This window comes from Rhinolophus hipposideros (genome assembly GCF_964194185.1).
Source record: "Rhinolophus hipposideros genome assembly, chromosome: 22".
Taxonomy (NCBI): Eukaryota; Metazoa; Chordata; class Mammalia; order Chiroptera; family Rhinolophidae; genus Rhinolophus; species Rhinolophus hipposideros.
In genome coordinates this window covers 26,517,510-26,529,815 of record NC_138068.1, presented here as the reverse complement: position 1 = coordinate 26,529,815, position 12,306 = coordinate 26,517,510, and the positions used below count along the sequence as shown (strand labels likewise).

General features: G+C 49.1%; 1 protein-coding gene across 1 annotated transcript in view; it reads right to left on the bottom strand.

The window, feature by feature from the left end:
* Positions 1-12,306, bottom strand: part of CDS2 (CDP-diacylglycerol synthase 2) — a 47,856-nt gene that overhangs the window by 18,350 nt on the left and 17,200 nt on the right. The window contains exons 2-4 of the mRNA XM_081034541.1: positions 2,223-2,359; positions 921-1,017; positions 88-185 (exon numbers count right to left, since the gene is read on the bottom strand). Of these exons, the coding sequence (XP_080890667.1) occupies positions 88-185; positions 921-1,017; positions 2,223-2,359 (332 nt within the window). The remainder of the gene's footprint in view (positions 1-87; positions 186-920; positions 1,018-2,222; positions 2,360-12,306) is intronic.

Sequence of the window (12,306 nt, the reverse complement as noted above, 5' to 3'; positions counted from 1 at the left end):
GCCCTCCCACCTACTGCCACTGTAAGTTCCGCCACAAAACACTTTATCATCCAACTGTGTTAAGAGTCCCTATTGGGCCCAGCTTACCAGCTGAGGGTCCTGAACCAGGGCAGGTCATAGGAGTGGTAGACATTGTAGCCAATTGTGATAATCTCGTGGAAACACTTTATCTGAACACACATCACCTGCAGGACACAAAACAATTACAACACTTGCTAACTCCCCACTTGTTACAATCTTTGGAAACAGAAGCTAACAGGTCATGGGACTTCAAGAGAAACCACTGTATTTAAGAAAAATGTCAGTCCTACAGTGATTGGGCTCTCCTCCTCTTTTCTCTCTCACACTGTACCACGTGGAATGTAGCCCTTTAAGTCACATGGAGTAGATCCAATTTCTCACAATAAATACATGTTCCTAAAATTTCAGTTAACTTTTTTATTCTAGAACCTCCCAGGACTCAATCAATTTCTTCCCCTTTTGACTTTAAATAGAAATACTTGAAAAGCCCCAACTACTGTGCTCAGAGTCAGCTGTCAGTCATCTGACCCTGTCCATGACAGTGAGAAGACTAAGAGAGAAGCACTGTGGTTTATGATTTCTTAATGAAAGGCCTAAGCCTATGAGTGAGGCCCCAGGAAAATAAGAAACAAAACCAAGAATCACAGTCACAGCTGGGGTCACAGCATAATCAGTGGAAATCACAAAATGAAGAGATCTTTAACCACATACAAATGGCCCATGCTAACATCCCTCCAGTTGCTGTGAAAGCTGAGAAGTCACAGGTATTCTAAGAAAGGCGTGTTCTGAAGAGCCTGGACCCCAAATGATTCCCAGAACCAACCCAACACGTAGCACTTCAGATGAGTGACCCTGCAGGGAAAACTGAAGGCAGCAAATAGCATGCAAATGGCACTTACAATTATCATTAAAACCATTGGTCCCAGGTAAATGATGACGAAGAAAAATGCAATCATGGCCAAAGTCAGGATGCCTCTCACCCACCAGTTCTTCCATCTAAGTTAGAGAGGAGGGAAGGAGGAAACATGTTAAAAGCCCAGAATGGCTCTTCCTTGGAGGAGAGGGCCGGAGGTCAGTGCTTTCCAGAAGCGCCTCCTGCACCCTGACAGACACAATAGCCACATGCTGGTGGGAGCAGACCCACGAGAGCCACGGCCTCAGCCACACCGAACTCAGAGGGTGCTCCAAGGCCTAAGCAAAATACACCCAGCTTGTATCTTAACGAACGAATCAGGCAAAAACCCCACTGGAAATGTGGTGCCCTCTACTTCTGTATCTGCTTTGATGGCTTCTATGGCTGTCTCTATCTGAAGAAAAAACTATAAACATTTTCCAGGCAGTGCAATCCTCATTGCCCTGCCCCTGCATTGTTATGGTGATAATATTGCAGAATGATACTAATACCTATGACAAATATGCACCTGACACTTTTATAAGGACTTTACGTATTTATATTAATTCATTCAACTCTCAACACTAGTTACGAGCTTTTACAGATGAGGAAATGGATAGGCCATACAGTTGTGAGGTGAAGTTGGGATGTGAATCCTGGGAGTCTGGCTCCAGAACCCATGCCCTTCCTACACAATACAACCTTTCAAAGGGACACGTGTGTGGTAGCCACCACACATAGGAACACTTTTAGAAAATGCTTTGGGGTCTTCCAGTTTGTATTTTTAATCTACCCATATAGCTGGTGTACAGGGAACAGAGTCTCAGGACCAGAATTTTAACCCTGGCTTCACCCAAGTAGAAATATTTCTCGATTCTTCTGGGATAATTTTAAAATGTCCACAATGCATGTGTGTGAGCGAGGAAAAACTAAATGTTGAACTGGAAGCTTGTGAAAAGCAGCTCACCCACCAGTCACAAACCCTAAGGACCATTTGTCGTCACGTGCTGTCAGTCTTGCCCACCATCACCTCTGTGCACTCTTTCCTCCTCCTTGGACGGCCTCGCCCAGCCCAGCCCAGAGCACCCTTCAAGGGCCAGACCCTTCCAGGCTGTTTTCGCAGTTGCTATTAAGCCTACATGACACTCAATGGAGCCCTGGGCGGAGGCAAGGGGGACGGTCACCAATGCCAGTAGGTGGGCCTGCCCCACACACCTTGACATGGCTCTCTGAGGGCTCTGGGTCTCCCAGCGTGCTTGGACACAGAGCAAGGCCCCCAACAAGCACCTGCCCCAGTAAGCCAAGTTACCTTGACGACAAGTTGGAAAGGGCCCTGTTGAGGACCTCCGGGGTATCGTCTGCAGAGGTTACGAGGGGAGCAGCTTCTGCTCGGCTCTCACTGTCTGACGCAGTCTCTCCATCTACCTTTGTATCTGACTCTGACTCCTACACGGCAGAAAAACAGAAGAGGAAAAGGTAAAAAATGCTGAGTAGGATACTGAGAAGTACACACCTGTCACAGGAGATCTGTGGGAAAAGACCGGAACAGGGCCTGAGGACCTGGCAAAGTCAGGTGACACAACAGATGGGACTCACAGCGTCCCAACATTGTTCTGACATGTGCCAAGGTGGCCGGCTCTCTGCTGCAAGAGGCAGGCACCTGCCGGAGGAAGGATTAGAAACAGCGAGGTCTGCTCAAGCCCCCTGCCTTAGAGGGGAGTGAGGGAGGGGACAGTCCACAGGGGGACAAAGCGCCTCTTTTTGTATCCACAAAATGCAAAAGGGGACTGTGACTGGATTTCATCAGGGCCTCATTCCTGATCTACTACTCAGAGCTTTTATTTCTTAGGGGAATTTAGCACAGTGGCTGTGTGAAGAGGTTGAGGAGAAATGATATCTCTTAGAATTAGACAGTAACAATACTAATTAGTATTTGTATAGTCCCCTATTGTATTACTGGGAAATGACATTGAACCTCGTCTCTTCTCTTGTTGAAGGACAGAATTCAATTAAGAGACAGAATTTTGTGCAGAATAAAACAGCCCAGAAATTTATTAGTAAAATGGAGTAACATGGCGTGGGCTGACGCAAAGAAAGCAGCTTTGCCTTATATCATATAAAGGCTTTTATTTCTATGAGTAGGACTGCCTCCACCTCTCCCTTCCCTTATCTCTCTTTCTCACCGCGAGGTGCCTAGTCTTCCCTTCTCTGGCTCTCTCTGATTTAGAGGTATGTGTAAACCTGGAACCCCGTTGGGCTAGTAAAGTACTGGTGATCCTGACAAACAGGATGTGCCCCCCTTTCTCTGACAACATATCTCTTTAATTTAGAGGTATGTGTAAGCCTGGAGTCCTGCTGGGCAGCTGCCAGGGGTCTCAACCCAGGTAGGAACTGCAGCAAGGGGCTTTCTAAACCAGGGCTAAACTTCTCCTTTCTCGCTCGCGCTCTCTCTCTCTCTCTCTCTCTCTCTCTCTCTCTCTCTCTCTCCACCCTCCCTCCCTCCTTTCTTTCTGTCATCTACCGTATCACCGTATCACCTTGACAGTTTTTAGAGCATTTCTCATATCTGTGAACCTCAGAGCAGTTCTGGGAGGAAGAGAAGGAACAGAGGAAGATCCCTATTTACAAATGAACAAACGGGCTCTGAGAAGCTCAATGGCTGGCCCCAAATCTCCTATGAACGTAGGTCTTCTTTTATTTAAGTATCGTGGAATGCATTTTATTGTTCAGTAAGAAATTCAAAATGGGCAGGCCCAGTGGCTCAGGCAGTAGGAGCTCCATGCTCCTAACTCCGAAGGCTGCCGGTTCGATTCCCACATGGGCCAGTGGGCTCTCAACCACAAGGTTGTCGTTTGGACTCCTGCAAGGGATGGTGGGCTGCGCCCCCGGCAACTAACAATGGCAACTGGACCTGGAGCTGAGCTGCGCCCTCCACAGCTAAGACTGAAAGGACAACAACTTGACTTGGAAGAAGTCCTGGAAGTACACACTGTTCCCCAAGAAAGTCCTGTTCCCCTTCCCCAATAAAAAAATCTTTTAAAAAAAAAATTCAAAACAAAGTAAACTAGAAATGGCAAAAGGATGTTTCACCGCATCTTCAAAGATTTTGTTAGGTACATGTGCAAACACAGAAACAATTACATGTTTTTTTAAGTTGAACTAACAATTTGAATTTCCCTTATATGAAGGTGAGCACCATTTCATTTATTGGCCCTTTGGTTATCTTTTGTGAAATGTCTGTTAAGTCACTGCCAGTTTTCTACTGAGTTTTCTGCCTTCCTTTTTATTGATTTGTAGGATATTTTTACACATTCCAGATTTAAGCACTTTGTGTCCCTGATATGTCCTCCCAGCCATCTCTAACCCCACTCCCATCTGAGTCATTCATTCCCTCTAACACTCAGACTCCTCCCTCTGGGCACTGGCTTAGAAGGGACTTAGAGGGAGATGTTTGTAATCGTCTATTGCTCCCTACAGACGGGAACCAAGATACCTTGTTCTCATGACATCCCAAAGCCTGGCACACAGCAAAATACTAGTGGGTGGAAGAATGGCGGGAGGGAGCCAGGAGTTAACTCCAGGGATGGTAAAGAGCTATCAAGCTCCTGCCCTTGTGGAAACAGCTATTTCTAAATTAAATTACAACAGTGATAACACCACAAAACAGGAGGCCTAAGTAGCACGAAACTGCTGATACAAAAGGGACAGCTAGCTGGCTTTGGTAAAGGGCCTATAGGACCTGAGGGAAGGAGCTCCAGCTTCTGATGATGGAGTCGCTGCTCTTTACTCTGCCACAGCTGCACCAGGTGGCTCTAGACAAGTCACGTTAAGTGACATCAGTGTCCTCACCTTATAAAAAGGGCCCAGAAAGGGCCCTCCTTACCTGTGGGGGGTCACTGAAGAGATACAACCAAACTCCGCCCCAGGGCTGTGTCCCTTCTACCACCCGAAAGGTTCTGAAACACAGCAGCGCCTCCAGAACTATCCCTCTCCGGTTAGCCTGCACGACGACGGAGGCATTCAGAACAGCTTTCCAGTCTCCACGTTATTAACACTGACACCCACACGCACCGGCAACCATCTGTACCAGGAGGTAAGGATGCTGCTGCGTGGTTATCTAGATCTGACCCCTAAACCAAGGGCCTTCGACACGCAAGCACCTGGGCACCACAGAGGCCTCCGGGCAGATGCTCTCGGGAGCATCGAGAAGCCACAGGGACTGACAGCAGGCGAGGCCACGTGCCTGTGTGCATGCGTGCACAAACACACACACAGAAGGTTATTTTTAACTTATCCATCCGGTTGTCAAGGAGACTCACAAAGGCTGCCGGTTCCCTGGCGAGGGAGGGCAGGAAGGAGCCAGGCAAAGGCCCTGCATGGGAGGGGCAGGGAGCTCTGGCTCTGTGCTGAGCCCCCTGGACCTTCCAGGCCCTTTCTTTGCACATTAGCCCAGCACTGTTTCCTGCAGTACCGCCATTTGTGACTCCTCTCCTTCCGAGCCAGGATGGGTGAAGTGCAGACAGGCCTCCTGAGGCAGAAAGCAGCAGGAGACAGAACTGATACAAAGATACTGTGACTTGTTATTTCCAAGAGGGTAGGGGGCCTGGGGTGCACAACTCCTAGGAAATTCAGTAAAGGCCCTGAAGGCACAGGCCTGAAGGAGATTAACTTCCTGGGGTTTATCTGCCTATAAGCAGGGTCCTGGGCCTCACCCCAGATCACTGAAAAAGCATCCCCACAGCCCTTCTATGGAAACTCCCTCTGAGCAGGAAACCAACACCTACACAGACAACCATTCTCCCGCTGGCAGAGGCGCAAATCCCTGCTCAGGGGAAGGAAAGGGCACAGCCCAGGAACTCATGGTCGGGGAGGAAGCAAATCAGACCGCACTTTAGGCTCCTGACCCGCTCCAACCACCACCACGGCCACCAGCACCAGGTGTCACAGAACAGCAGGCCAAGGAAACAAAAACTTAAGAGAACCTGGAGGCTACAGGGTTCCCGCTCCTCCCGACCTCATGGGCACAGGACTTGCACTTGGGCCGCTTATGCCTGAGCAAAGGACTCCGAGTGCTGGTGCAGCTTCCAGAACGGGCCCAGGAGGCTCCCGGGACCCAGAGCCCAAGTCCCTGCCCAAAAAACAACTCACATGCTGGACCAAGAGTCAGAGGAGCTGAGCATGTTCCCTGGTTTGCTCCTCCAGGGGAAGGCAAGCCAGGCGGGTGGGAAGGAAGGCTGTCCGCAGGAGGCAGCAGCCAACCAGGGAGAGCAGGGCCCAGGGCCCGGCTCTAATGCTCACTGCACCCGGTGCAGCCTCCATTCTCCGGTCTTCCCGGCGGGGAAAGGAGCCCTCCTCTCAGACGGTTGTGGGGATGATCAAATGCAACATCCATGAAAGTCTGTGGACACTATACAGGGACTGAAGAGCGACACCCCCCTCCCTCAGCGGCCGCGGCGCCAGCACGGAGCACAGGAGAAGAGCACAAGAACCTTCAACACTCACCCAGGCGCCCCAGGCACCTCCGAAGGCGCGAGGAAGGCCTGGTCGCCATCAGACCTTGCTGGGGTGCATGTGCTAACCAAGTATGTGAGCCCCACCATCTGCCGGCTTTGATTCCTCTTTCACACCTTCCACTCATCCAACTGGCAGCCCCAACTCAAAACTGATCCGCTTCCCAGAGCTACCACAGAGGCGGAGGCCTGCAGCACAAAGGCAGCAGCCCAGGGAAACTGCTCTCTGAAGGGGGACACACGCAACGCAATCCACTGAAGTGTAGAGAGAAACGTTAGAACTTATTTCTGTTTATCTCGTTTGTATTTTCTTTCCTGTGTGTGCTTTATAATGGGCCGATCGGAAACTTAGGAAATGTGTGCAATCTGGGGCACATGGTAAAAACATCACATACATGTCCGACACGGTGGTGTGTCAGCGGCCATAGGTGTCTTGTTTCCCACTGCACTGAGCAGTATGTGGAACACAGCAGGTACCCAAAGATTTGTTGAACCACTGAGACAAGAAATCCTACTTGACCTACCACGGGCCAGCGTGTCCGGACTGCACTGAGAGTACGACGGAACCCACTCTGACTTGCAGCCCCCATGCCAGGGCCCATGCACCACCTCCACGGTGGCCCTCGCAGCAGGACCAGGCCAGTGCCCAATCCCACCCCCGCCCCGCTGTGCAGTGGGTCTGAGGACGCAGCTCAGAAGCTCTGGGACCAGCACAGGACAGCAGGGAGCGGACGCATCAGGTTGTCTGGGCCCAGCTCCCAGGCATCCCTCCCTCTTCCCTCCTTTTCAACCCAAGGGCCCAGATCAGAGGCTAAGTGGAGTAGACCCTGTCTCTCAGATTCTATCTCAATCATCACCCATCCTCCTCCACTTCCTTAGCCATTCCCCAAGGAGGTTGTGGTGCTGGTGTAAACAGGAAGCAAAAGTAGTGCTTTAAATGGAAGGAAAAAAGCTCTCTCAGAGGCCTCCTTCCTTTTGGTTCACTTAGACCCTTCAGAGAAAAGGCAGAAGGACTGAGGGTGATGGATACATGCAATCTCCGGGGTACCAAGGCTCAGGAGAAACTCATGCTCCAAAGGCCCCCCACCACCTTCCAGGACCCCTCGCCCCGCCACAGATGCCCAGAAGCCAACACCAGCACCGACCTGGCTTTTACAACAGCACAGAAGCCTTCCTTCAACAGAGGCAAGAGAAGGCAGCCAGGGAGGCCCAGAGGCAACAGGGGCTGGGAGGGGAAGTTCCTTGTGGTCAAGGTCTGGCTTTGGCCTGGGGAAGGGCCTGGCCCAGTCCGGAAAAGCAAGCATTTGCAGAACTCCTTTTTACTGTTATTCTCGAGGTGGAAGTCCTCCCTCTTCCCATCCCCTCTCAATTCTCACGCCTTCCTGAGGCCTGCCTTGGGCTTACAAAAGCTTGCTGGGCAGCATCCCTTTCAGGCTCCCTTTTCGTCACCAGTTGGTATCAGGGGCCCACACTCCAACCTCAATATTTCGCAAGACTCCACAGTGACACCCACAAGTGGCCATGGTCACAACTTGACCAAAAAAGCGTGGCGGTGGCCAGGCTGGACAGGAGCCCTGGGCATTGTGTCAAGCGGCTGCAGGCAGATGGGACTGACCCCACTCCATACCCCGTTTCTTTACCAGTTGCCAACTCAGTATTCTACCTTGCTAAGGAAAATATATTAATATTCTGTTCATGTTTGCCTAAAGGGAGCTAAAAAGTAGGAAAAGAAAATCAGTGGTGTCACCCACTAAGCTTTTTCTTCTTTTTCATTTTCAAGGCAATGTCATTAAAAGGTAGTACAGTAAGTCCTCATTTAACGTCATCGATAGGTTCTTGGAAATGCAGTGAAGTGACATATAACGAAACCAATTTTACCACAGGCTAGTTGATATAAACAAGAATGAAGTTCCTACAGCATCTCACTATTGTCATGACGAAACCATGCTGAACAAAACGATGTTATTCGAGGACTGGCTCTGCTCAATGCCCGGCTGCTGATGCTTCCAACAACTCTGTCCGTTGCACCGGCATAGCATTCAAATTTGTAAGTTTCATTTACTGAGTGGCTGTAACTTATACAAACTGTTTTTGTTTGTTTTGTGTTTTTTTTTTTTGGGGGGGGGTTGCATTGCTTTAAATGCAAATTACAAACCTCATCCTGGAGGAAAGTCATCAGGCAGAGCCTAACCTTTCTGCTAAATATCTGCTTGCATCTTAAGCTTTGTGGCAGCTGCCAGGGCAATTCACTCCCACTTACAGGCATGTCCCAGGGAGAGAAATTACCAGAGACAGGCTCATCCTTAGTAAGAGTGTCAGGGACCTATGTGTCCCTCTCACTGAAAAAGCCACGTAGGTATGAGTGTATGTGTGTAGTGTTAGGAATAGCAAAGAAAATATTTCTAGCTTTTTCTAATGCTAGCTCCATTTGACAAGTTCAATTGTCAGAACAAAGGATCAAACAGGAGGAGCCTTAATCTCCTCCTAGTTAGACTCGTCCCCAAGGTGGCCACACCTGGTCCTCCAAAAGGCTCATACCAACGTGATCCACAGAAATGCATTCAGCCTCCCCAGACGGACTGCTGCACTTCAAGTACCTCCACAGATACCTGCACTCTACATCAAAAAGCTCCAGAAAAAGGACAGGAAATGACGGGTGTGGCAGATTTGGCTTTTTAAAACCTAACTCTGGCTATGAACCATTTCACTTCCAGACAACAAGGCACTTTCCATAATCTAATTTAGGTTTCAAACTCATTAAATGTAAGGACTGCCTTATCCATCTTTGTTTACCTTGAATCCTTGCCTTGAATCTGGTAAAAGCTCAGAGTGTTCTATTAAACTCACTGAATTTTAATGAAATTCATTAACTTTATCTACAAGGCCTGGAATAATGAGTGCCAGAATTAGCGAGCGGAAGACAACCCTAGAGCTACAGTTATACAAATGCGACTAATGACTAAAAGCCTCTGATTTCAGCCCTTCCCAAAGGTAAAAATGGTACAGGGGAGGGGAGTCCCCAGGGGGCAACCATAAAACCCAGGGTGGTGATTTCCAGACACCAACTAATGTGTTGCCAGGAATAATGAGAAAGGAGGCATAGTGAAACCTTTTAGAGCCCTAAATGGTTCAGTCCTACCCTACAAAATGCATAGGTCTGTGCACATTGCCACTCTTTTCCCTGGAATAATGGGAAATGCTCCAAGCAGAGTCAGAACACCTCTGTCCTTTGAGCCGATTAGACTGCATACAGGAAGGCCCCTTCACGCTAACACTTCACGCCACACTCATATTAAGAAACACCTGTGTTCTTCCTAACATCACTATTACCTGAAATTATTACACGTTTGCCCGTCTCTCCCACTGGAACATAAACTCCAAGAGGGAGGGACTTTTACTTTTCACTGCTATGTCCCCATGGCCTACACCACTGCCTGGCACATAGGAGGTCCTCAATAAATATTTCTTCACAAGGGGAGGAAAGGGAGAGAAGATGACAGGTTAAAGAATAACTAAGGAATTCTCCACTTTGGAGCCTCCACTTAGATTAAAATCGTAGGCATAACTATCACACAATAGCCAGCCACTTTGCACAAAATACCCATCTTACCATGTTTACACAGATTTGTAGGTTCCATAAGCGGGAGGAATGCGAAAGTCTTAAGAAAGCCATAAGAAGGGGGATCGACTATATGGTGATGGAAGGAGAACTGACTCTGGGTGGTGAACACACAATGGGATTTATAGACGATGTAATACAGAATTGTACACCTGAAATCTATGTAAATTTACTAACAATTGTCACCCCAATAAATTTAATAAAAAAAATAATAAATTGTAGAACCTGAAGAAAAAAAAAAAAAAGAAAAGAAAGCCATAAGGATGAGCCATCAAACATGCAGAATAGAGGTGGGTAAAAGGATGGAACTAAATCTCCAATATCTCAAGAGCTGCTGACTGCTTCCCAGCCACCCCCCCACCCCAGCATCCTTGCAAAAAGGAAATACAGGCGTAGCTCCGAGCCAGTGCAGATTGGGGGCCAAAGCACCGCAGTAAAACACGTATAGCGCCGCAATACAGCAGGTATGCCTGTGCATTGCCTACTGCAGCTTGGGCTTCTACAAGCTGAGTTCCCTGCCAAGGTGGTCTCTGCTCCAAGCCAAAACAGTCAGACGCACAGAGCGAAGAAGAAATTACTCACTTACTTAGTCACAAATGCAACCGCCACTCAAACTTCACGCTGTGAACAGGCTCTACCCAACTCCATCTCACGGAGTAAACTATAACAACTCAGTTGTCCGGTAATAAAGAAAAATCTGCTAATGCATAGTAAAATTTCTACAAAGCCGAAACTCAGCTGCTTCATCAACAAAAAACAGCCTTCTTTTAAATGTCTGGGGTAGCAAATCTTCTATCCAAAGATTATTGTGCAGCTCTGCAACAAGGACACTTTGACAGGGCACTGTCCTACATTTCCTTTGTTAAAAAGCAAAATTCAGGGGGCCAGCCGGTGTCTCAGGTGGTTGGAGCGCCGTGCTCCTAATGCCTGCTCCTAACTCCGTGGTCGCTGGTTCGATTCCCACATGGGCCCGTGACCTGCGCCCTCTACAGCTAAGATTGTGAACAACAGCTCTCCCTGGAGCTGGGCTGCTGTGAGCAGCGGGAGGTTGGCCTGAGCTGATGTGAGCTGACTCCAGTGGCCGTGGGCTGCTGTGTGTGCTGCCGTGGGCTACCATGTGCTGCCATGAGCAGCCGGCAGCCGGCGAGAGCTGCCATGAACCAACACCAGCATGGGCCAGGGAGCTGTGTCCTACACAACTAGACTGAGAAACAGCAGCTTGAATTGGAGTGGGGGGAGGTGGAAGAAGGGGGGAGAAAACAAACAAAATTCAGATGAGCACATTTTAAAGATCTTATTGGCTTTACCCAATGATTCATGAATCCGGCAGCATCTAATCTAGCAGACAGAAAGAAGCACCGAGGAGCTGTACAAAATGAAAGACTTTAATAGGTAGAACAGCGGGGCACAAATACATTATATTAATATCAGGCAAAAAAGAATCACAAAGTGACTTTGGTTATCACAAGGTCACTTTCCCTTAGGGGATGGCGGGATTTATCGGGCAAACCACCTAATTACTAGTGCTGATCAAGTGATTCCTCACTGACTTAAGACTGTTTCTGGGAGAGCACAAATTCTAAGTCAAGTCTCAGTTTGGTGATGTGGGGCTTAGTATAAGTGATGCATTTTGTGCCTGTTGTCCTGTTTTTAACATCTTGAGTCTCCACTGCTTTCCACCCTGTGCCGGCCGTAGGAGCTAATGACTAAGGAGGCTGTCTGCCCCAGTAACAGACCCTGTGCGTTAGTGCTCAGGTTGGAATCTTGGAGTCTATCCTCCCTTACCATCAAGACACTGGCAGACCTGCCTTGAGCGCGTTTCCCATCTGCCTCTCTCCCAGAGAACCCTGTCAAGGGAGAGCTCAGCAGGCCGAGGCTCTTAGAAGGAAGCCTCAGCTAAGAATGGACAGAGCCAGAACGGGCCACAAGTTCAGAGCCTGAGACGGTCGTCGGGCCCAGTGCCCAATCAGGGACTCTGGGCAGAGACCATGGGACGTCAGCCCCAGTGGTTCTCACAGCATTTACCCCGAGCATTCTGGATGGGAGCAATGACCTCACAACCAGAGAGGCTTGAGGACGGTAAGCCAGCAGAGCACTTACGCCCTGCAGGTGGGTGTTCTGGAACCTGAGGGAGACATGGGGTGGGAAGAAATCTATCCATAGGCTTCCACAGGCTGGGAAAGATGCAAGTACACCCCGTCCAGGCCATCTGTCATGCCTGTATGCCATCTATGCCACTGCAGTTTAATTGGGAGGGGGGGGGG